The sequence below is a fragment of the Triticum aestivum genome, chromosome 2B (genome assembly GCF_018294505.1).
Source record: "Triticum aestivum cultivar Chinese Spring chromosome 2B, IWGSC CS RefSeq v2.1, whole genome shotgun sequence".
Taxonomy (NCBI): Eukaryota; Viridiplantae; Streptophyta; class Magnoliopsida; order Poales; family Poaceae; genus Triticum; species Triticum aestivum.
Window position 1 is genome coordinate 218489053 of NC_057798.1, and position 25103 is coordinate 218514155.

At 48.6% G+C, this 25103-nt stretch overlaps 2 protein-coding genes across 2 annotated transcripts; both read left to right on the forward strand.

The window, feature by feature from the left end:
• Positions 1–16607: 16607 nt before the first annotated feature.
• LOC123044440 (bet1-like protein At4g14600) lies at positions 16608–19292 on the forward strand. Its single transcript, XM_044467177.1, has 4 exons — positions 16608–16871; positions 16990–17095; positions 18342–18398; positions 18944–19292. Exons 1-4 carry the CDS (start codon positions 16831–16833, stop codon positions 19103–19105), a joined length of 366 nt encoding a protein of 121 aa, XP_044323112.1. The 5' UTR covers positions 16608–16830; the 3' UTR covers positions 19106–19292.
• Positions 19293–19761: 469 nt separating this feature from the next.
• LOC123044439 (probable cysteine protease RD19D) lies at positions 19762–21318 on the forward strand. Its single transcript, XM_044467176.1, has 2 exons — positions 19762–20401; positions 20495–21318. The coding sequence occupies exons 1-2, from the start codon at positions 19802–19804 to the stop codon at positions 21005–21007; spliced, it is 1113 nt and encodes a 370-aa protein (XP_044323111.1). The 5' UTR covers positions 19762–19801; the 3' UTR covers positions 21008–21318.
• The last annotated feature ends 3785 nt before the right edge of the window (positions 21319–25103 follow it).

The following is a 25103-nucleotide window of genomic DNA, read 5'->3' on the forward strand; positions in this document are numbered from 1 at the left end:
CCAAAATGTTCAAAGTGTGGCAAACTTTCCATAACCAATTATGGTGGTGAGCCAACGTTTTTGCAAAGTGGTTCAAGGCCCTAATATATTTAAAACAGTTATTTAAAGGTTAAATTTTAAAAAAAGAAAAGGAAAAGGTCCCCCCTCCTTCACTAGGCCGACTGGCCCAGCTGCCCCCGTCCCTCACTAGGCCTCGGCCCAGGTAACCCCCAGGCCGACCCACACGGCCCCCTCGCCCCCCTGCATAACCCCCCACTCCCTCACCGTGACCTAGCCCAAAAATATCTCCCCACTCCCCTCGCACGATCCCCTCTTCCTCGAACCTGCCTCTCTCTCCCACCCTCTCGATCGGATCGGGGCAACCCCGACCGGCCCCGTCAACCGCTGCCGCCGCTCGGAGACCCGCCCCCTCGTCGGACGTGTTGCCTTCCTCCCCGGCGCACCCCCACTCGACTGGTTGTAGATCGGGGAGGGGCCCGACCCCGTGCCACCCCGCGGCGCTTCCGTCGCCCGTTCCCGGTGTCGGCCCGCCGCCGCTGCGGCTCACGCCCTCGACGCGCCGGCCTCGTCACCGTCGCCTCCCCGCCTCTCCTCCGACAACCGCGGTGCCCTGAGGCCGACGCCGCCACCCATCGCTGCTCGCCGTTGCCTCGCCTCCCCATCTCTCCTCGTCGGCTCCGTCGAGCTCGCCGACCCCCTACTCGGCAACGGCCATGAGCGCCTCCCTCTCTCTCCATCTCCCCTCTTTCTCTCCGTCGTCCCGAGCGCCACCACGTTGGCGCACACGCCTACCGCGGCTGTGCTCGCCGGCACCTCGTCCGCTCGCGCGCCCAGCGCCGCCCCACGCAACACCAGTTCGTGCCCGCGTCCGCGCCCGACCGCACCGTCGTGGCTACCGCCGCCCCTGCGCTCGCCTCCACCTGCCGCGGCCGGCCGACGAGCCTCGCCCCGCCGCGCCGGGCTACCGCCTCCGCCGGCGCTCCCTGTTGCCCTGTTTGGGTGCACGGGCGCCCACGCCCGCAGCTCCCGTAACCCCTGCGCCCGTTAACCCGCGCGGCCTCCTGGGCCACTTACAAGTGGGGCTCGCCCCTGTTAAAAAAAGAACAAAAAGAATATGTATAAATAAAAATAAAAATAATTTAATTAATTAATTAATCCTGTTATTTAACACAAATTAATTATGTTTAATTAACCTAATTGCATATTAGTCTAATTAAACTTGTTTAGTTAAATGTGCCTATGACAAACAGGACCCACTGCCCTGTTTGACCAGTTCCGACGTCATGATGATGTCATGCTGATGCAATAACCCCATTTTAGATTTAATAATAATTTCAGAAAAAGTTTAAACCTTTGAAAAATCATATAAACTAAACCGTAGCTCGGATGAAAAACTTTTCTACATGAAAGTTGCTCAGAACGGCGAGACGAATTCAAATACGCGGTCTGTTCGCCCGCCACACATCCCTAGCATAGCAAACATGCAACTTTCCCCTCCGGTTCATTTGTCTGACACACGTCCGGAACCGGGAAAACTTTCCCGGATGTTCCCCCGTTCACCAGTACCACCTAGCGCTGCGTTAGAACACCTCTAGCCCCGCTTATTGTCTTGTTATGCATATGTTTGCGTGTATTTACTGTTTCTTCTCCCTCTTCTCTCCGATAGACCCCGAGGCCGATGCTGCCGTTGTGATCGTCTACTTCGACGATGACCCTCCTTCTTGTCTGAGAAACCAGGCAAGCCCCCCCTTTGATCATCCCGATATCGCCCATTCTATACTCTCATGCTTGCATTAGATTTTGCTACTGTTATTGTTTGCTCCTATTCTGATGCATAGCCTGCTTTTGTACCTGCTTTTGTTACCTACCTGCTTATCCTAAACTGCTTAGTATATGTTGGCTAGTGATCCATGAGTGACCCCCACTTGTCCTTGTTGCCCATGCTTCATCATTGACGCCTCGATCGACATGATCGACGACCAGAGCCCGACACTCACATCACATCACGCCCCTTTTGTTGCTCGACTCTGCAGAGCTACTTCGAGTGCCGAGGGTGATCCCTCATACAGCACTCCTGATGATAATCTCTGTAGTGTAGCTATTCGGTCGTGGTCATCGAGGGTGATTTCCTCTTTCACCATTCCCGATACGACTCAGTCGTTCAACACCTCAAGTGTGAACCTCGAGGGTGGTCCCTCTTATGTTCACCTTGATGATTACATCGAGTGGAATCCTCCGGGGGTGATTCCTCGGGTTTTCCCCTTGATGTTTGGACACACGGTTACCTTGACTTTACTTGAGACCTTTGGGAAAGTCGGGTGGGCCCGGAGAGCACCCGCAAGATAATGACGTCGCACGGCCGGGCATTCTAGGCCCTTGTCGTAAGTCCATGAGACGGGGCGACGGGGTCACTTCGATCGTGAGTCTCTGCTCGTCTCCGCAAGCTAATAATACACTATGGTTTGGGTATTTGTTCTGAGTTGGCCTTTGGCCTTTACGCACCAACCACCACGTGAGAATAGTTATGGGCCTCGGTGTCGCATTATCAGCCGAAGCTTTGTCAGACGTCCAGTTGAGCAGTGCGGCACGGCTGGGCCGGCACCATCCATGTAGAGGTGGAGCCTGGACCCGCCCTGTACGCAACGATCCGGAGTGCATCGGGCGATGGGCCCAGACCCCGGAGTGCTTAGGATGTAGACCGGCGGGGACCTCTCTGCTGAGCCTAGGTAGGGCTGCGACGTGTTGATCTTCTGAGGCCGGGCATTGACCCCAGAAAGGTGTGTCCGGCCAACGTGATCGAGCGTGTTGGAAAACGTGGTGCACCCCTGCAGGGAAGATTATCTATTAATAGTCGTGTCCACGGTAACGGGCGTTCAAACTTATATCCTGATCTTATACAACTACAAATGGATACTTGAGATATGTGGCTCCGTGATTGCTTTCTCGCAGGGAGTCGAGGAAGGATCTCTGGCCATTAATGTTACAACATGTTTGTTAAATATAAACTGATATTCTTTACTCTTCTACATGCTGCAAGATGCTTGGAGCTGCTTGAAGATGCTAGTCTTCGATAGGCTAGGCCTTCCCCCTCTATTCTGGCATTCTGCAGTTCAGTCCACAGATACAAACCTTCCATTTGATACCAATGCATACTTAGTATAGATCTGATGCTTGCGAGTACTTTGGATGAGTACTCACGGTTGCTTTGCTACCCCTTTTCCCCCTTCTTTCTTCTTTCCGGTTGATGCAACCAGATGGTGGATCCCAAGAGCCAGATGCCACCGCTGATGGATACTACTACATGGAGACCGCCGACGACCAGGAGTAGTTAGGAGGTCCCAGGCAGGAGGCCTTGCCTCTTCGATCGTGTTGCTTTTGTGCTAGCCTTCTTAAGGCATCCTTGTTTAACTTATGTCTGTACTCAGATATTGTTGCTTCCGCTGACTCTTGTGTATCGAGCTATGTATTCGAGCCCTCGAGGCCCCTGGCTTGTAATATAAAGCTTGTATTATTTTATTTGTGTCTAGAGTTGTGTTGTGATATCTTCCCGTGAGTCCCTGATCTTGATCGTACACATTTGCGTGTATGATTAGTGTACGATTGAATCGGGGGCGTCACAAGTTGGTATCAGAGCCGACTGCCTGTAGGATCCCCCTTTCCAACTCCTTGGCCGAAGTTGAGTCTAGTTTTGAAAAACGGTTTTACTAACATGGCTGTGTGGCTTACGGGCCCACGTCGCCATTGGGTGGTATTAGGATCTTTTACTCCTCGTCCTATACTCTGGGACTCTGATCTCTCTTCTATTCGGGTTAAATGGTTTTGCTAACTCTACCCTAGGTTCTCGTGATCACATCCACCCGGAGATTTGTATCATGCCTTTCTTGAATTCGGAGCCAGGATCTGCTTCACTTTGTCCACGGGCCGCAGAAATCCTTCATATCGAGGGCACCCTGCATCGTCCCCTGCAGATTCCTCGCTCTACTGGTTTTCTCCGACGATGATGTAGCCTTTGCTATGTCTCATTGTTGTATCCTTCCATCGCGTGCATGTGTGCCGCCTAGTATGTCTAGGATGATTCTCTTGTCCGAACTCCTACTAACAACGTGTAATTGGCTCTGTATATGTATACTGTAAGTCTTTAATGACTACTGCTTTGTACATACTGCGCCTTTGCTCATTGTTCAAGTTACATCATGAATGACTCCATACACCTGCTCCACCCCCTGTTAAATTGCTTCCTGATGTTTTAGCAGGATGGCTGACGATCCTCCACCTCCACCCTATATGGCCGCAATGATGCAACAGTTTGAGCTGAATCGTCAGTTTATGACTGGAGTAATGGCTCAGTTTCCAAACCAGAATGCTCATCAACAGCCTGCCCCAATAACACTGCAAGAATTCGTGCGCCTCAACCCGTCCATTTTCCGCAACTCCACCAATCCTATGGATGCTGATGATTGGCTTCGTGACATCCTGTTTGAGATGGAGTCAGCTAATGTTGCCCCTGCCAGTTACGTCACCTTTGCGACATTCCACTTGAAGGGTCCAGCTGCTCAATGGTGGGAAAGCCACAAGGGTATGCTGCCTGCAGAGACTGTAACCACTTGGCAGGAATTTCAGTTAGCCTTCCGTGCACGGCACATTCCTCAAGGTCTGATGGACCAGAAGAAGAAGGAGTTCCGCAAACTCTCACAAGGCTCAATGACTGTGGATGAATATCAGAGGAAATTCCTTGAATTATCTCGCTATGCTGCGGATGACGTCTGCACTGATGCTCGCAAGCAGGAGAAATTTCGTGAAGGACTGCATCCCGATATAAAGCTCGCACTTGTTGCTCATGATTGTGCAGACTTTGCGACGCTTGTCAGCCAAGCTTTCCGAACTGAAACTGGTCTTACTGAGTACCAAGAGTCGCTCAAGCGTACTCGAGATGTTGGCCCATCCTCGAGTCAGCCTGCTCAGAAACGTCGAGTCTGGATCCCACACAATGTTCATTACCGACCTGCTCCAACACCAAGGCCGTCTTATGTTGCACCTCGTCTGCCTCCGCCGCCGAGACAACCAACGATTCAGGGTGGACAGTCCAATGTTGTAGCTCCTCCACATAATGATGGTTTATGCCGCAAGTGTGGACAGCCAGGGCACCTTGCTATCAACTACCGCCAGGGTCAACCCCAAAATGCTTCACATCCTCTTGTTGGACATGGGAAGGGCCGTCGAAACCACCCTATCAGAAATTGTAGTGCCAGACTGCCTGCTATGAGTGGTGGTCAAGTCACCCATGTTAAAATTGAAGAAGCTCGTGAGTCACCAAAAACCGTGATGGGTACCCTTCTCGTTAATTCAGTGCCAGCTTCCGTTCTCTTTGATTCAGGAGCATCGCATGCTTTTGTGTCCCAACAATTTGCTCAGTCACATGAGTTATATAGGGAAAAATTACCAAGTCCTTTAGCGATTCAATCTCCGGGATCCAAGTGGCAGACCATAATGTTATGCCCGTGCAACCAAATCGATATTGGAGGTCTACTTTTTCCGACTTCTCTCATTGTACTCGGACCGTCCAACATAGACATCATTCTTGGTATGGACTGGTTGACAACCCATAGTGCTAAGATCGACTGTGCTACCAAGACAGTCCATCTCACTCACCCTTCTGGCCAAACAGTCCAATACTCAGCCCGAGCAGCTCAGGATGCCGAGAATCAGATATATGTTCTGAATGCATTAAATGCTTCACCTCTTGAGGGCATAGAGAACATCCCAGTTGTTCGTGATTTCAAAGATGTCTTCCCAGAAGAACTTCCAGGAATACCCCCTGCTAGAGCTGTCGAATTCGTCATAGACTTGAAACCGGGCACAACTCCTATTACCAAGCGACCCTACAAGATGTCGCCACATGAACTCCTTGAACTTAAGGAGGAAATCGACAAATCTCTTCACAAGGGATTCATTCGTCCAAGTTCATCTGCTTGGGGAGCACCTTCTCTCTTTGTCAAGAAGAAGGATGGAACTAATCGTTTTTGGTCCAAGATTACCGACCTATCAACCAGGCAACAATTCAGAACAAGTACCCGCTTCCCAGAATCAACGATCTGTATGATCAACTTGTTGGTTCCTTAGTATTCTCTAAACTTGATTTGAGGTTGCGTTACCACCAAATTCGGGTTCGTGAAGAGGATATTCCGAAGACTGCTTTCGTGACTCGCTATGGTTCATACGAGTACACCGTCATGTCTTTCGGCTTGACCAATGCTCCAGCGACATTCTCTCGTCTGATGAACTATATATTCATGGAATACCTCGACAAGTTCGTCGTGGTTTATCTGGATGATATCCTTGTATACTCCAAGAACAAAGAAGAACATGCTGAACACCTTCGACTTGTTCTGGAAAAGCTTCGAGAACATCAACTCTATCCAAAGTATTCTAAATGTGAATTCTGGCTTCCTGAGGTGACCTACCTTGGGCATGTCATCTCCAAGGATGGTATTGCCGTCAACCCAGAGCGAGTTCAGGTAATTCTCGATTGGACTCCTCCGAAGAATGTCAAACAAGTCAGAAGTTTTCTCGGACTCGCCAGCTATTGCCGTCGATTTGTCGAGAACTTCTCCAAAATTGCCAAGCCCCTGACTGGTCTGCTTCACAAAGGCGTCAAGTTTGATTGGACAGAAAAGTGTCAGGAAAGTTTCCAAGCACTCAAAGACAAGCTGACTTCTGCCCCAGTGCTTGCTCCGCCAGATACTAAGAAGGACTTTCGTCATTTACTGCGACGCTTCACGACAAGGATTAGGCTGTGTCCTAATGCAAGAGCGCAGAGTGATTGCCTATGCCTCTCGTCAATTGCGCCCTCACGAAGAGAACTACCCAGTTCATGACCTCGAGCTTGCTGCTGTCGTACATGCACTAAACAGTGGCGACATTACCTTCTCGGTAATCGTTGTGAGATCTTCACCGACCACCAAAGTTTGAAGTATCTGTTTACTCAGCCAGACCTGAACCTCCGTCAGCAGAGATGGATGGAGATGGTAGCAGATTTTGACTTGGGTATTTCCTATACACCAGGCAGGGCTAATGTAATGGCTGATGCTCTGAGCCGCAAGTCATATTGTAATCACCTCGAGGTTCGAAAAGTTCACCCCTCGCTTGTTGAAGAATTCAGAAAGCCGAACCTCCATATTGTTCCTCCTGGTGCACTTGCACCCCCTCCCCCAGAGTTTCAAAAGATGAATCTTCGTGTTGTTCCTCAGGGTTCTCTAAATACCCTCGATGTCATGCCAGATCTCGTGGGCAATATCAAGACTATTCAACATTATGACTCTGAAGTCGAGAAGATTAAACGCTATCTCTTAGAAGGAAAGCCCTCATTCTTCACTATTGCCGATGATGGCGCCTTGTACTTCAAGGGCCGCCTAGTGGTGCCATGTGCGAGTGAAAACCTGAATCTGACTCCAAGGGTTATGAAAGAAGCTCATGATACACCTTTGTCTATTCATCCCGGTACCACCAAGATGTACCAAGACATTCATCAGAGATTCTGGTGGTCTGATATGAAGCAAGACATTGCTCGTTATGTTGCTGAGTGTGACGTTTGTCGTCGTATCAAAGCAGAGCATCAAAAGCCTGCTGGAACTTTGCAACCTATCTCTATTCCTGAATGGAAATGGGACCATGTTGAAATGGACTTCGTCACTGGATTCCCTAAATCGCAAAAAGGTAATGATGCTATTCTAGTAGTCATTGACCGGCTTTCTAAAGTTGCACACTTTCTGACCGTCAAAGAAACGATCACTGCTAGTCAGCTGGCAACTCTTTATATGTCCAGAATTGTTTCACTTCACGGTATTCCGCTGGTAATCAGCTCAGACCATGGCAGCTTATTCACTTCAAGATTCTGGGCAAGTTTCCAAGAAGCTATGGGAACTCATCTGTCATTCAGCACCGCTTTTCACCCCCAGTCTCAGGGATAAGTTGAACGCGTCAATCAAGTTCTCGAAGACATGCTTCGAGCTTGTGTCATTTCCTTTGGCAAGAAATGGGAGGAACCTCTCCCGTATGTTGAGTTCTCTTACAACAATAGCTATCAAGCTAGTCTGAAGATGGCCCCCTTTGAAGTGTTATATGGACGAAAGTGCCGAACCCCTCTGAAGTGGTCAGAAACAGGGGAACGTCCACTCTTCGGTCCAGATATTATCCAACACGCCGAAGAACAAGTCTGCGTCATTCGCAAGAATCTTAAGACTGCTCAATCACGTCAAAAGAATAATTATGACCGTCATCACAAAGATATGATCTATCAACCTGGCAAAAAGGCTTATCTTCGAGTCACACCAATGAAGGGTGCACACCGCTTCGCGATCAAGGGCAAGCTAGCTCCTCACTATATTGGTCCATTCACTATTCTTGAAAGGCGTGGAAAAGTGGCATACCAGTTGGAACTACCGTCGAACCTTTCTCAGGTTCATGATGTGTTCCACGTGTCACAACTTCGCCGCTGCTTCAAAGACCCAATCCGAGCAGTGGATCATGAAGTGCTCGAGTTGCAACAGGACCTCTCCTATAAAGAGCATCCGGTCCGCATTCTCGACCAAGTTGAACGCCGCACATGTCAAAAGGCGATCAAGTTCCTCAAGGTCCAGTGGTCGCATCACTTTGAAGACAAAGCCACTTGGGAACGCGAGGATCGCTTGCGTGAAGAATACCCTGCTTTGTTTCCTTCTACCTCCTAAATCTCGGGACGAGATTTCTTGTAGTGGAGGAGAATTGTAACGCTCGGATAATTATGCTATAGTAAGTCCATGCTAACGATGCCATGTCATCACATTTCTATTGCTAATCTTCATTTGGTCCAAATCACAATTCAAATTCAAAACCGAGTTTAAAGCCAAAATTCAAATTTGTCAAACGAGAAAACCAAAATGTTCAAAGTGTGGCAAATTTTCCATAACCAATTATGGTGGTGAGCCAACATTTTTGCAAAGTGGTTCAAGGCCCTAATCTATTTAAAACAGTTATTTAAAAGGTTAAATTTTAAAAAAAAGAAAAGGAAAAGGTCCCCCCTCCTTCACTGGGCCGACTGGCCCAGCTGCCCCCGTCCCTCACTACGCCTCGGCCCAGGTAACCCCCAGGCCGACCCACGCGGCCCCCTCGCCCCCTGCATAACCCCCCACTCCCTCACCGTGACCTAGCCCGAAAATATCTCCCCACTCCCCTCGCACGATCCCCTCTCCCTCGAACCTGCCTCTCTCTCCCACCCTCTCGATCGGATCGGGGCAACCCCGACCGGCCCCGTCAATCGCTGCCGCCGCTCGGAGACCCGCCCCCTCGTCGAACGTGTCGCCTTCCTCCCCGGCGCACCCCCACTCGACTCGTTCTAGATCGGGGAGGGGCCCGACCCCGCGCCACCCCGCGGCGCTTCCGTCGCCCGTTCCCGGTGCCGCCCCGCCGCTGCTGCGGCTCACGCCCTCGACGCGCCGGCCTCGTCACCGTCGCCTCCCCGCCTCTCCTCCGACAACCACGGCGCCCCAAGGCCGACGCCGCCACCCATCGCCGCTCGCCGTCGCCTCGCCTCCTCATCTCTCCCTCGTCGGCTCCGTTGAGCCTCGCCGACCCCCTACTCGGCAACGGCCGTGAGCGCCCCCCTCTCTCTCCATCTCCCCTCTCTCTCCGTCGTCCCGAGCGCCACCGCGCTGGCGCACACGCCTGCCACGGCTGTGCTCGCCGGCGCCTCGTCCGCTTGCGCGCCCAGCGCCCCCCCGCGCGACGCTAGTTCGTGCCCGCGTCCGCGCCCGACCGCACCATCGCGGCTACCACCGCCCCCTGCGCTCGCCTCCACCTGCCGCGACCGGCCGGCGAGCCTCGCCCCGCCGCGCCGGGCTACGGCCTCCGCCGGCGCTCCCTGTTGCCCCGTTCGGGTGCACGGGCGCCCACGCCCGCAGCTCCCATAACCCCTGCGCCCGTTAACCCGCGTGGCCTCCTGGGCCACTTACAAGTGGGGCTCGCCCCTGTTAAAAAAAGAACAAAAAGAATATGTATAAATAAAAATAAAAATAATTTATTTATTTAATTAATCTAGTTAATTAACACAAATTAGTTATGTTTAATTACCTAATTGCATATTAGTCTAATTAAACCTGTTTAGTTAAATGTGCCTATGACAAATGGGCCCCACTGCCCTGTTTGACCAGTCAACGGTCAGTGTTGATCGCTGACGTCGTGATGATGTCATGCTGATGCAATAACCCCATTTTAGATTTAATAATAATTTTAAAAAAAGTTTAAACCTTTGAAAAATCATATAAACTAAACCGTAGCTTGGATGAAAAACTTTTCTACATGAAAGTTGCTCAGAACGGCGAGACGAATCCGAATAAGCGGTCTGTTCACCCGCCACACATCCCTAGCATAGCAAACATGTAAATTTTCCCCTCCGGTTCATCTGTTTGACAGACGTTCGGAACCAGGAAAACTTTTCCGGATGTTTTCCCTCTTCGCCAGTATCGCCTAACGCTACGTTAGATCACCTCTAGCACCGCTTATTGTCTTGTTGTGCATATGTTTGCGTGTATTTACTATTTCTTCCCCCTCTTCTCTCCGGTAGACCCCGAGGCCGATGATGCCGCTGTGATTGTCTACGTCGACGACGACCCTCCTTCTTGTCTGAGCAACCAAGCAAGCCCCCCCTTTGATCATCCCGATATCGCCCATTGTATACTCTCATGCTTGCATTAGATTTTGCTACTGTTATTGTTTGCTCCTATTCTGATGCATAGCCTGCTTTTGTACCTGCTTTTTTTACCTACCTGCTTATCCTAAACTGCTTAGTATAGGTTGGCTAGTGATCCATCAGTGACCCCCACTTGTTCTAGTTGCCCCTGCTTCATCATTGACGCCTCGATCGACGTGATCGACGACCAGAGCCCGACACCTCACATCACATCACGCCCCTTTAGTTGCTCGACTCTACAGAGCTACTATCGAGTGCCGAGGGTGATCCCTCATAACGCACTCCTGATGATAATTCTGTAGTGTAGCTATTCGGTCGTAGTCATCGAGGGTGATTTCCTCTTTCACCATTTCCGATACGGCTCTGTCGTTCAACACCTCAAGTGTGAACCTCGAGGGTGGTCCCTCTTATGTTCACCTTGATGATTACATCGAGTGGAATCCTCCGGGGGTGATTCCTCGGGTTTTCCCCTTGATGTTTGGACACACGATTACCTTGACTTTACTTGAGACCTTTGGGAAAGTCAGGCTGGCCCGGAGAGCACCCGCAAGATAATGACGTGGCACGACCGGGCATTCTAGGCCCTTGTCGTAAGTCCATGAGACGGGGCGACAGGGTCATTTCGATCGTGAGTCTCTGCTTGTCTCCGCAAGCTAATAATACACTATGGTTTGGGTATTTGTTCTGAGTTGGCCTTTGGCCTTTACGCACCAACCACCACGTGAGAATAGTTATGGGCCTTGGTGTCGCATTATCAGCCGAAGCTTTGTCAGACGTCCAGTTCAGTAGTGCGGCACGGCTGGGCCGGCACCATCCATGTAGAGGTGGAGCCTGGACCCGCCCAGTACGCAACGATCCGGAGTGCATCGGGTGATGGGCCCAGACCCCGGAGTGCTTAGGATGTAGACCGGCGGGGACCTCTCTGCTGAGCCTAGGTAGGGCTGCAACGTGTTGATCTTCCGAGGCCGGTCATTGACCCCAGAAAGGTGTGTCCGGCCAACGTGATCGAGCGTGTTGGAAAATATGGTGCACCCCTGCAGGGAAGATTATCTATTAATAGCCGTGTCCACGGTAACAGACGTTCAGACTTATATCCTGATCTTATACAACTACAAATGGATACTTGAGATATGTGGCTCCGGGATTGCTTTCTCGCAGGGAGTCGAGGAAGGATCTCTGGCCATTAATGTTACAACATGTTTGTTAAATATAAACTGCTATTCTTTACTCTTCTACATGCTGCAAGATGCTTGGAGCTGCTTGAAGATGCTAGTCTTCGATAGGCTAGGCCTTCCCCCTCTATTCTGGCATTCTGCAGTTCAGTCCACAGATACAAACCTTCCATTTGATACCAATGCATACTTAGTATAGATCTGATGCTTGCGAGTACTTTGGATGAGTACTCACGGTTGCTTTGCTACCCCTTTTCCCCCTTCTTTCTTCTTTTCGGTTGATGCAACCAGATGGTGGATCCCTGGAGCCAGATGCCATCGCTGAAGGATACTGCTACGTGAAGACCGCCGACGACCAGGAGTAGTTAGGAGGTCCCAGGCAGGAGGCCTTGCCTCTTCGATCATTGTTGCTTTTGTGTTTGCCTTCTTAAGGCAGTGTTGTTTAACTAATGTCTGTACTCAGATATTGTTACTTCCGCTGACTCTTGTGTATCGAGCTATGTATTCGAGCCCTCGAGGCCCCTGGCTTTAATATAAAGCTTGTATTATTTTGATTTGTGTCTAGAGTTGTGTTGTGATATCTTCCCGTGAGTCCCTAATCTTGATCATACACATTTGCGTGTATGATTAGTGTACAATTGAATCGGGGGCGTCACAGTTTGTGAAACATATTCAAATGGGATCTAGAAGCCCTCGACGATACAAAGCGAACGGTGAAAACCGATTCTGAATGAGGCTAGCAACTTAGTCCACAAAACATTTCTTATTTCATTCTTTTTATTTATCATTCTTTGCATGCATGCATGTATTGCAGGGATATTTGGATACTCGATCCTGTTTAGGTGTTCTGCTAGCTATAGCTTTACTTTTTTAATTCTAACTCTAAATAATTTGATGTATGTGTTCATTGGTCATGAATCTAATGTGTACGAGGATTCTAACTACAATTTATAAATTTGAATTATGGCTCGGAATTTAGTTATTTGAAATATGGAAGATAGCAATTTTAGTTCGAATTGTATACATGTATATGGAATATATGAATGTGATGTGTCCCTATGGTATTGTTCAAACATCTGGTAGGGAACGAACTATAAAGAAAGTTCTCGCATAGCACAATTCGAAAGGGCCCCATAATTCTTTCCTTGTGTTTCTCCCCTAGGTAAAGAATGTTTCACAAGATCCTGCCATTTGCGCCATAGGTAAATGAACCTTTTCCGTTTATGTAAAGCCTTTACCTACATGATTTTTGGGTTTCATCTAGGGTATATGGTTCTAGGTAAAATCGTAGTTTCTAGTAGCATTTGTCACATTGGATTGTCATAGGTAGCTCTCCGGTTTGGTCAGGAAACTGACTTGACATCCGACTACACCGAACACTAGATGGTGTGCCTTATGTATCACTACACCAATCTCTTAGACATTATCGGTTAAGGAGGAATCTCAGTAAGCCTGGCCACGAATACAAATGAAGGATTGATTAAGTTGGAGTTTTTGCAGACGATTCGCCGCTTTCGTTTGACACATCATTTTACATGAAGTTGCAACAATGCCTAACTTTTAAATAAACAAAATTCAAGTCAAAATGATTCCCTAAGGGCTTATGGAAAAATAATAGAGGAGAAACTCGGATAGTCGGGGGGAGGGGGCTTATAACCTACGTCGGTTTACTCCACTTATACGGACTCAACTGCTTGTTATCGTGTATTTTAAAATTACGAAGGCCTGCCCCAAAAGTGAGGTGGTGCAACACCTATGAATGATTATCGACAAAATTATGAAGTGTATCTTGTATAGGCACATGGATACATACATCGTTATGGAAGACTCAAAGTCTTAAAATCTTCACTTAAAACACCATCTTTCTTCTACGCATGCTTGCTGCCATCTCCATGCCTACTCTTGCTCCAATGCTTGTCTCTCTCGCACACGCTAGGCCATTCATTCCTTGGTAATAAAAACATACTTGATTTGGATAGTATCACATTCTCGTCAACATTAGCCAAAATTCCTAGGAACAAAAGTACTTGATATTAAGTTAATGTTTGTGAGCTCTAATGAATCGTCCTTGTCTTTTTATTACTTGAGTAGGTGTGACTCTATGGCTTGTGGGTGTAGTTGTAGTAAAAATGTCCTCATCGGCTTGTCCCATTTACACCCCCGACATACCATACATGGCAGGGCCATCCCTATAAAACTATTCCATTTATTGATTCAACCAAGCAAAGTACATTAGATCGAACAGACTGACACAAAAAAGAAAAACAACATGTGGTAGAACTAAAAGTTATATCAGGCTTACCCGAGGCTATCGTCTCAAATTTAAACTTCTGTATCTCGGCGATTCACAGATGACGTGGTGAAGAAATTATAGAACACAAACCGTAGTGTATCCTACACAAATTTGACTAACCACAATGGTATTGGGAAGTTGCACTATCCAGCAGATGAGAAACTAGTATCATTGGACATTCACCTCTTGCGAGACAATTTATCAAGCCGTTCCTTTGACCTTTGAGGAGAAGATTGGGGCCATAAAGGATTGAAACAAGAGAAAAACTGGCCAACCCACAATTGACACATGTATGATGAGTCATCTAGGTTGACTACCACAACCCAGAAGATATATGACTTTACGAGTCCATTACCCTGGATATTTAGAAAAGGTTAGAATAGCCTCTTGTGCCAATGCAACAAAATACTATATCACATGTATTTTTGTTTTGTTCCTTTGTCAATTTATGCCATCATGTTGAGCAGGTTTGTGGAGGCCCTCATGTACTGCACAAATCTCTCTTATTAGGAAGACAGAGTAGCAGCATGTATCGCACATTGGTCGATAATAAATAATCGCATTTGCACCCGTGCTAGAGGTGTGTGAGAAAGTTAGGGCGAGAAAGGAGATTGATCGCCATGTGGGTTAATTTGATAAGTGCTTGGACATGGATGACAAAAGATGAGAATTGAGGGGAATTAGAAGCCATCCTCTCATTGCGTTACAAGAGAAACTTGAGAGGTGCGATTTGAACTTAGACTAATGACATCACCATTGTGTTGTCTGCCAGTAAGCCCGGGGAAGCTAGATAACAACTACCCAAACCACAAAGGAAATATAAGTTCATACCAATGGCAATCGGAGCTTTGATGCATGGATGACAATCAAAGCTTTGATTGCTAACTATATTATGGCGAGTGATGCAAAGGCAACGATCAAGCGACATGGCTGGGAAAGACCAAGGAGCAACTATGTGAAGCTAAACCTGGATGGGGCTATCGACCCAGACTTACTCAAGGGCGCGTATGGCGCTGTCATTAGAGACTCAAATGACAGATTTTTCGCGGCGGGAAATGGGGGAGTTGATTTGTATGGAGATGCACTTATGGCCAAGGCACTGGCCTTATGGTTTGGTCTCAATTTGGCAACTACAGTTGGGTGTAAACGCTTAGAGGTGAACTCTGACAACATCAAGGTGATGGAGACAATCAAGAATGAAGGTTGCTCTTTCGGTCCATCGGCTACAGTTTTTGATGATATATATCACCCTGCGTGTGATTTTCTACATATTTTTTTCGAGCATGCTCCTAGAGATACAAATTGTGTTGCCCATGATTTAGCCAAACTTGCTAAAAGTAAGGTGTGTGCGGGGTGAATGGAAGATCCACCCATAGACATTCTTGATATTCTTGTAAAAGATATTATGATGATCACCTTGAAATAAATAGTATTTTGATGTAAAAAACAAATGAAACCTTTTGGATACTAAAAATGACACTTTTTTATTTGATGAAATTACATGGGCAAGAAAATCTAGGTACATATTTTCAGACAAAAAGTTGTACGGAGGAGTTATGCATTGGTCGAATAGTTGGAATGGTGCTTTACCCTTTGTCCATCATGGATCAAAGCATTCTTTTAAAAGGTCGAAGACCATATATTAAATAAACTAATCCTTATAAGAGCTTCATTACATGAATAAGAATCCACATGCAAGTCCTTTAAAAAACCAGTGTAGTCTTTGTTCTGCATCCAATGATGCGTCTTGAGCAAAGCTTATTTTTCCTCTAGGTCACCGCCTCACCAGAGCAATCCAGTAGTCAGGAAGTTATCGATGTAAACCAGAAGATGCCGATAAACGCGAACTGGGTATATCGTCATCCCGGAGAAGCCGGCACCAAGAAGGGGCAGAAGATAATCCTTACTCTGACCAGAACAAGAAGAGGAAGACAAATCTCATAAGTTCCTCGACGGAGTCGTATCTGGCTGAGCTTCATCGACGGAGATGGGATTATAACGCTATCGCTCTGCATGACACTGTGAGCAAACACTACTATCTTTTGACTCACCCATATCACGCCAAGAATGTACATCAACACAGTGAAAAAACGAGGAACGATTATTTCAATCAACGTCGTTGCCCCAACTTCACTGACGATGAAAAACTCGTAGACCCTTTGACGTTAGAACATATCTCATTAAAACCAACTTTCGACAGGATATGATGTTTTCATTGGCCGCGAGGCGTGCGTCTACTTGTCATTAGGCGTTTTCCTTCTACGAAAGATGAAAGGAAAACGGAGGAAAGTTGTGGCTAAACCATGGAATAGCACCACCCCTCATTGGACGCTCCAGATCTCCCCAGCGGCGGATCAAGCGGCTGAAACAATCGCGATGAGGTGTCGCGGAAGAAAACTGATTAACCTCCTTGTCCAACCCCGTCAGCCTGCTGTCTCGTCCCATTGATCTCATCCCCTCCCCTGTCCGCCGCAGCGTCATCTCTCCCACCCTCCCCTCCGCTCTCCACCCGCCGTGCCGTCGCCGTTCTCCGCCCCCGTACCTCCCGTGCGCCACCACCCCATCCTTCCTGAACCCAGACTAGGCCCGCCTGAACTCGCGTGCGAACGAGCCGGGCGTCTCCTGCTCCATCCCCGCGCTCGATGGCCAACCCGATGTACGGCTCCGGGCCGCTTCGATCCAGGTACGCCCCGTCCGATCCCCGATATCATCTGGCCCAATTCGCACCCTCTGCTGTTCGAATCGATCTATTTCCCCCGCGAATTTAGTTCAGAGCCCTTGACGAATTTCGGGGATCGCAGGAACGCGCCGAGCTCGGACGAGATCCAGCTGCGGATCGACCCGGTGCATGGCGATCTTGACGAGGAGATCGATGGGCTGCACTCGAGGGTTCGCATGTTGAAAGGCGTAAGACTTCCATCTCCTTTGTTCTAAAGCTGGTTCATGGTTTCTGTTAGGCATGCTCAGTTGAGGTCTTATTACCGCAATTTTGACGTTAGAAACTTATGTTGTGTGTGCGGTTAAGCATGCGTTGCAGATGTTTTATTTAACGTTCCAAGTCATATTTCGTGCTTCTTAATTTATTTATTTTACCGTAATTCTATCCATGATTTAGTTCTTGGTGGCTGTGAGGCCTGTAGGAGTTCGTTTAAGATGATCTTATTCGTCTTTAAACCAAGATGAACTCGGAGTAGATGTCAATTAGATTAGAACCATCTCAGATTAGTACGGGAGATTGATTGTATGAGTCGACACCATATGCAAGTAGTTTATTTATTTAGCGAGGAATTGGTACCAAATATTGTTTATATCAGTCTCACGGCAAGAAATTTCATAGTTGGTCTGATGTTAATGGATTCAGGTTGTATGGAAATGCAATGTATAACCTGGTTTGATTAAGTTCATACCCACTTTAAGTCTCTTGCTCAATCATCATGGGCCCAGTACATCTTAAGACACTGCCTTCATACGCGTCATACCTTTCTTTGCGGCATTCCATCTGTCTTATTATGGGTGTGTTTGGTTAATGCCAACACTAGCCTTACCAAATGTTGGCTTGCCAATTTTTTGGCCAAGGAATTCCTCACCCTCATTTGGCCAACTATTTGGCAAAAATCTGTGAGATGAAGGGGTGCACCCATTGGCAACCAAAATTTAATAGGTAGCCAATTTTTGGCAGGGCTAGTGTTGGCAGCAAACCAAACAGACCCATATCTACTCCTTTGTTTCTCATCGTCACCTCCCTAGTCTATTATTATTGTTTATGGTTAAACTTCTTGTGGGATGCTCATTGATCCATACCTTCTCTGATATACTGCCACGTGTTAACCTTCGCATGGAATTAACTCCATCGGTTTTCTGGTTTTAGGCCTATAAACAGTCTTATGAGTTGGTGTGAATTTGTCGATGGCTGGTTGACATCATTACTGCTACTTTTGTTCCCATAAAATTAATCTTGCAAGCATTGAGATGATATTACGTCTAGGTTTTTAATTCATACAATTTCAACTTTGAACAAGCAATGGATTTAGTACTTTGATGATAGAGAACTGCCATGTTCTGATCAATTTTTTGTTCTAGTTAATAAGCTGTTGAGCTGGGTTTTTTCACACTTCAGAAACTTATTTGTTGTTTGACGTGGTCACTTTTCCAGGTCGCCCAAGAGATAAACTCCGAGGCCAAGTTCCAGAATGATTTCCTCAACCAACTGGTATTGTTGCTGTTCTATCATGATTCTTTTGTGGAATCCTTGGTTATTTATGTTTTTTTTCCTGAATGGTTATAACATGTTTATCGTTTTCCATGTGCACTTGTGCTTTCCTACCATTTATATACCATTTTTAGATGTACATCTATGTGTGCTAGAGAATATTCCGTTGAATCAATTACTGTGTATACATGACGTAGAAGATCCATTTGATCTACACTACTAATAAATACAGTTTATCTATTGATTTTGTTGCTTTGAAATGAATTATTTACAAAAATAGTTTTTTTGTTTAAAATGTCTAAGCCTGCAATTGAACATACCAAGCAAAGTTCAAATTGGTGCATATATTGTTTGAATGGACTATCTATACTGTTTTAATGGTTAAATATTACCTTTTGCAAAAGGGATACAATTACTTTATGGACTATCTGTATTGTTTTATTTGAGTAATATTACCTTCGAAATAAAAAGAACTTTTTCTCTTTCTTAACAATGGTTATTCTTGGCTGTGCACTGATTTTTTGGTACCCTCTGTTTATGAACAGCAACTGACCCTTACGAAAGCTCAGGCTGGAGTGAAGAATAACATGCGAAGGATGAACAAAAGCATCATCCAGCAGGGCTCCAATCATATTGTCCATGTTGTCCTATTTGCTCTGTTGTGCTTCTTTGTTGTCTATCTTTTGTCAAAGTTCTCTAGAAGATAGCTCTTCTGTTGTTAGGTGAAGCCAAATCGAATCAACTGAAATGTACCATGTGTTGTATTTAGTCTGGAAAAAGTGTGTCGCGAGTGACGAAATCGAATGGAAAATGGGACTGGCCTGTTTACATGGTTTGACTTGAGAACAAGTTGTGTATCCAGCTTCCTGTCATGAAAGAAAGACCATTTCACAACTTCTGGGCTTGTAAGATACTTCCTCCGTTTCTAAATATAAGTCTTTTAAAGATTTCAATAAGAGACTACACACTATAAACTACGTCTATATACATTCGTATGTAGTCCATAGGGAAATCTCTAGAAAGACTTGTATTTAGGAACAGGGAGTATATTTCATGCATGAACCAGAGTATTTTTGGCTTGATGAACTTCTGCGAATCACCACGGCATCCGGTATCATAATTTGATCTTTAAATATAAAAAAAAGGAGATTGACTGATGACGTCACAACTCAGAGTAAGACGCTGGGCAGTCAAGAACAGCTGGTCGGGAGATGAGAACACGGGCACCGACTGACATACGTGTGCCGCCACGGCCACGCGCACCCGCACCGCCGTTTGGATGAGGGACATGCGTCCTCCCCTTCCTCCTGCATGGCTGCCACCTCGCAGTGCTCCTCATCGCCTATATTTTGACGGCGCCTCCGGTGCAGGACCCACTACCGAGCAAGGTTTCCATACGTACCATGGCTGCCCGGCTCGTCGTCCTCCTCCTTCTAGCGCTCGTCAACGTGGCGCCGCCACGGCGCCACGCCGGCGTGTCCGCCGAAGACGTCATCCGGCAGGTGACGGACGGCGGCCACGGCGCCGGACGTCCCGGTCTGCTCCCGGAGGCGCAGTTCGCGGCGTTCGTGCGGCGGCACGGCAAGGAGTACTCGGGCCCCGAAGAGTACGCGCGCCGGCTGCGCGTGTTCGCGGCCAACGTGGCCCGCGCCGCCGCCCACCAGGCGCTCGACCCGGGCGCGCGCCACGGCGTCACGCCCTTCTCCGACCTCACCCGGGAGGAGTTCGAGGCGCGCCTCACCGGCCTCGTCGGCGCCGGCGACGTCCTGCGCAGCGTGCGGGGGATGCCAGCCGCGGCGCCGGCCACGGAGGAGGAGGTCGCCGCGCTGCCCGCCAGCTTCGACTGGCGCGATAAGGGCGCCGTCACCGATGTCAAGATGCAGGGCGTGTGCGGCTCGTGCTGGGCGTTCAGCACGACCGGCGCCGTGGAGGGCGCCAACTTCGTCGCCACGGGGAAGCTCCTCAACCTCAGCGAGCAGCAGCTGGTCGACTGCGACCACACGGTGTGGCATCATCAACTCAATTCAATTCAATTGCCCTCCTAATTCATATGCTTACATAATCTGACTGGTGGTCTGCTCGTGGAAATTTGCAAGTGCGACGCGGTGGCGAAGAGCGAGTGCAACAGCGGCTGCTCCGGCGGGCTGATGACGAACGCGTACAAGTACCTGATGAGCTCCGGCGGGCTGATGGAGCAGGCGGCGTACCCATCCACGGGGGCGCAGGGGCCGTGCCGGTTCGACAGGAGCAAGGTGGCCGTCCGCGTCGCCAACTTCACCGCCGTGCCCCTCGACGAGGACCAGATGCGGGCGGCGCTCGTCCGCGGAGGGCCGCTGGCGGTGGGCCTGAACGCGGCGTTCATGCAGACGTACGTGGGCGGCGTGTCCTGCCCGCTCATCTGCCCGCGGGCGCTGGTGAACCACGGCGTGCTCCTCGTCGGCTACGGCGCGCGCGGCTTCTCGGCGCTGCGGCTCGGCTACCGGCCCTACTGGCTCATCAAGAACTCGTGGGGGACGCAGTGGGGGGAGGGCGGGTACTACAAGCTCTGCCGCGGCCGCAACGTCTGCGGCGTCGACAGCATGGTCTCCGCCGTCGCCGTCGCCCCGTGATCGGCAAACGACGACGACCGGCGTAGTACGTGTTCACGTAGTTGTTCGTTAGCCTAAGGGTATATTAGTAGGGCTTAATCAGTGGACACTGCACTCAATAATGCCACTTCAAACATACTAGAAGCGCTTGTATACGTTCTCTCTTGGATGCCCGTGGAGGTCTCAAGTCTCAACCCTGATGGCTTTACCGGCTTATTGGCCGTTTAGGGCCGCTGAGATCTTACCGTCAAGATTTGTGGCCGGGCAGTCTTTGGTGCTTGGCACCGAGATGATCGCTCGGTGGGGGAAATATCTTCAAGGAGATGCGCACCTATCTTCAGAACTTGTAGGGATTTGAGATTCGATGGACTGGTCGTGTGCTGCCCATACTTGTGCCAAAGATTCTTTGGTGATCCGCACTAGTTCAATTGATTTTCCAGTAATACCTGATGTTCTGGTTGACATTGTACAATCAGACTCGGAGCATCTCCAACAGCCGCCCAACGCTCCGCGCCCGCGTGCCGCTCCAGCAGCGCGCGCAAATGCAGCGCGTGGGACTCGCTGGCGCATGCCATATATTGCATTTTGGACACAAAATGAATTTCAAACATTCAAAATGCAATGAACATGGCATATAAATTTCACATAAACAAGGAAGCATTGGTTTATACGTTCCTTTTAGTTTCGACTTTAGGGATAATTTTTTCCTTTTAGTTTCGACTTTAGGGATAATTTTTTCCGCTATCTTCTTCCGAGAACCACCTAAGGTTCCACGAACTCCAACTAAAAGAATAGTTGATGAATAAAAGTTCATGCCCACAAATTTAAAATCATGCCCACAAGTTTAAAATCATGCTCACAAGTTTATCCAGCTAAGTTCAAAATGCAAACCAAGTTCATGATACAAACGAAAGACGCATTAAGCCTCGTCCTTGTCTTCGTTCTCATCTTTCGAAAACGATTCTTCCTCCACCGAAGATGATTCTTCCTCCTCCTCATCATCAGATCACGTGAAGCTCGGACGGTTTTGGCAAGATCTTCAACGGCATCTTCATGAGAAGATGTGTGAGGCACACCGGAAGACATTTCGCCCATGGCGGCCGGAGGAGCACCCATGCCTTTCATGAGAGACGCAAAATTCATGCCTCCCATGGCGGCCATAGCGTCGGGGTGCTCTAAAGCCACCATGTCTCCCATGGTCTCCATGGTAGCTTCAAAGCCACCCATGGCACCTAAGCCGCTCATGATAGCTTCGAAGCTGGAGCCGTTCGCCGCCTTGTTTTTCTTCACGGATGTCTTGTTCTTTTTCAACCACGCCGCATTTAGGAGCTTCGAGGGGGGGGGGGGGGGGGGGGGGCACGGGGCGGCGCTTGCGCGACGCCGTCCGCTGTCGAGGTCATCCGCGGCGGCATGAAGAGGCCGCGCGCGAGGCCAATGCTCAGAGGAGCTCCGGCGGAGGCGAGGCCAACGCTCCCCGCGCTAGGGTTTGCGGCAGCGGTGGCGGCAGTGGAAGGGTCGCGGCTGTAGGATGAGGTGAGCGGGGTACCGGCGCGTGCGTCCATCGGGTCCAGTTCGCCGGCTCCGACGCGCCCGGGGCAGATGTGGCGCGGAGGAGAGAGTGCGACGCGAGCACTCGTGTGTGCCGCGCGTGGAAGCGGGCGTACCAAATATACAACGCGTTTTGGCGATTCGGACCGCGCGTCCAACTCCATATGCCGCGCACACGGTTATTACGCGTCTGTTGGAGCCACTCCACTGATTGCGCGCGCGCTAAAATGATCAAATTTGCGGCGCGGCGCTTGTTTAGCGCGGCTGTTGAAGATGCTCTTAGTCCGTTAAAATGAATAAAATGCCTTGAGGGCGGTTTTAATTTTTCTTTTACAAAAGACGGGAGTAACAAATTTTAACTGCACTGACTTACGGATACAGATACAGGTCGCTTCAAAAGATTTATCCACAGTCTAAAAACCAGAGCAACGATCTCTTGGATGCCAAACCTACGTCTCATCGCATAAAGTTGCTACGTCAGCGCGATATTAGTCTGATGCCCAGCATTTTAGGGAGGGCGATATTAGGATGATGCGCATCATTTTTGGGCGATATAGTGTAATGTATGCGTAAGTTGGTGTTTCAATTAGCTAGTGTAGTATCGATGAGACGAAGGACAGAAAAAGACTGCCCTCTCTAGCCAGGAGATATCTAACGACCATTTTTTCAGCTTATACGTGGCTTAACTGTAAAATTAAAGTCCAAAATAGTTTGTATTTTTAGGGTCAAAATAATTTATTTTGAAGGGTTAGGATTAACTTATTTTTACCATCAGTAACAAAAAACAGAGCCATTTGAAACAAAGGGTCTTTTGTCACATGGGCAGAACAAGTTTTTTTTTGGGGGGGGGGGGGGGGGGGGGGGGGGGGCGAGGTGTAAGGTGAACTTTTTATTTCTCCCAATAAATGGAGTTGTGTCAATTTTTATGTTGTTTACTTTTTTCTGGAAAAGATTTAAATCTATTATAAAAGTTCACCAGAAGTACAAAACACTTCAAACTACTAAAAACAACATTGAGGTCTCTAAATCACCAAACGACCACTACTGCCGCCGCCAGAAAGAGTTGTCGACGCGCCTTTGTCTCCCCCCCTCCCCCCTCTATCGTAGCCGGCTTGACCTTATCGATGACATCCGGAAAGTCTTCGGGCACGTGCCCATAAGAACCAGGCCCTGGAGCCACAATCTTCATCATTAAAGGAGCACGTGCTCATAAGGATCAGCGCACTACAGCCACAGTCTTCACCACTAAACATTTTAATAGACCTGAAGCAACTGATATCAAGGTCAAGGCTTATGCGTCTCCTCCCTTTGTCCCTCCTCCAAGAAAAGGCGGCTAGGGTTTCTGCCTCCCGTCGGCGGCGCCGCCGATCTCCCACGTCTCCCGTGGCCTTAGGGCCATGGGTGCGCGGTGGATCCTGGCCCTTGCCGGTGGGAGGACTCCGTTTTCAGGTGCTTCTTCAAGTTTTGTTAAGGTTTGTGTCCTGCTCAAGAAGACGAGACGGCGGTGGCTTCTTGAAGATGGAATAAGATTCTCCCCGCCAAACCCCCGTCCCAATGATGTGTCTAGCATCGCCGGAGGGCGTGTGAAGGTGTGTCTTCGGCGGATCTCGCGAGATTTGGTCAGTGGATCCGCTCGGATCCGGTCTTTCTTCGTCTTTGTTCATATGTCTTCAGGTTGGATCCTTGCGGTCTAAAATTCTCTTCATCGGCAGCGGTTGCTGTCCTGGAGCGTTGGTCCTATGGGACCTTAGCACGACGACTTCCCGACTGTCTATTACAACAAGTTGTGCCCGTCTCAGGTGAGGGAGGGGCGATGACGGCGGCTCGCCTTCGGCTCGCTTCAGTCCTTGTAGTCGTCGTCAGGTGGTCTATGAATTTGGATGTAATTTTTTTATTTCTGGTGTTCGTTGTACTGCCGTGATTGAAGATGAATAGATTGACAGTTTCCTGCAAAAAAAAATCTCGTTGTTGCACACGCACGACGAGAAACCCTAACCTTGCTATCCAAGGTGTTGCACATACACGACAAGAAACCCTAACCTCGCCACCCAAGAAAATAGTGAAAATTTACGTCGGAGCTCCGTCGACTATGTCTAGTCGACAAATTCAAGAAGGGCCGGAGCCTGAAAGACAAACCCGAAGAAGAGTCGTCATTCACCCAGGCGTCACACCTACGAGAAACTAAAAAAAATTCTAGCAAAACTACTAGCTGGACAGAAGGCACTAGATTCCTCTCTAGTCATCAACCACCGAAGCCGCGGAGGGGAGACGAATCCACAGGCTCATTGGCGAAGCTTGGAGGAGAGAGTTTGCACTAATGATAGGGAAGGAGAAAACACGGTAGGTATTGCTACTAATCCTCATTTTCCAAGGTGGAGTCTAGGCTAACATGCTGCAACTCCATTTCTCATATCCTTATGATTGCACCATTAGCAAGCATTCTCAACTACAAAGAATAATTTGTTGGATCAAGCGGGATGCTACGCTAGCAAACAAAAAAATTACCGTGCGAATGAGAAACATGTTATGGAGATAGATCATAGACCGCGACAAAAAAAGTGTAGTCCAC

What these genes read in the sequence shown, in the direction of transcription:
- LOC123044439 (XM_044467176.1), top strand. Translation starts at nt 19,802, where the DNA reads ATGGCTGCCCGGCTCGTCGTCCTCCTCCTTCTAGCGCTCGTCAACGTG. An exon ending in TGGTCGACTGCGACCACACG is followed by an intron (nt 20,402 to 20,494) that starts GTGTGGCATCAT and finishes GAAATTTGCAAG; the next exon opens with TGCGACGCGGTGGCGAAGAG.
- LOC123044440 (XM_044467177.1), top strand. Translation starts at nt 16,831, where the DNA reads ATGGCCAACCCGATGTACGGCTCCGGGCCGCTTCGATCCAG. An exon ending in TCCGGGCCGCTTCGATCCAG is followed by an intron (nt 16,872 to 16,989) that starts GTACGCCCCGTC and finishes CGGGGATCGCAG; the next exon opens with GAACGCGCCGAGCTCGGACG. An exon ending in GGGTTCGCATGTTGAAAGGC is followed by an intron (nt 17,096 to 18,341) that starts GTAAGACTTCCA and finishes TCACTTTTCCAG; the next exon opens with GTCGCCCAAGAGATAAACTC.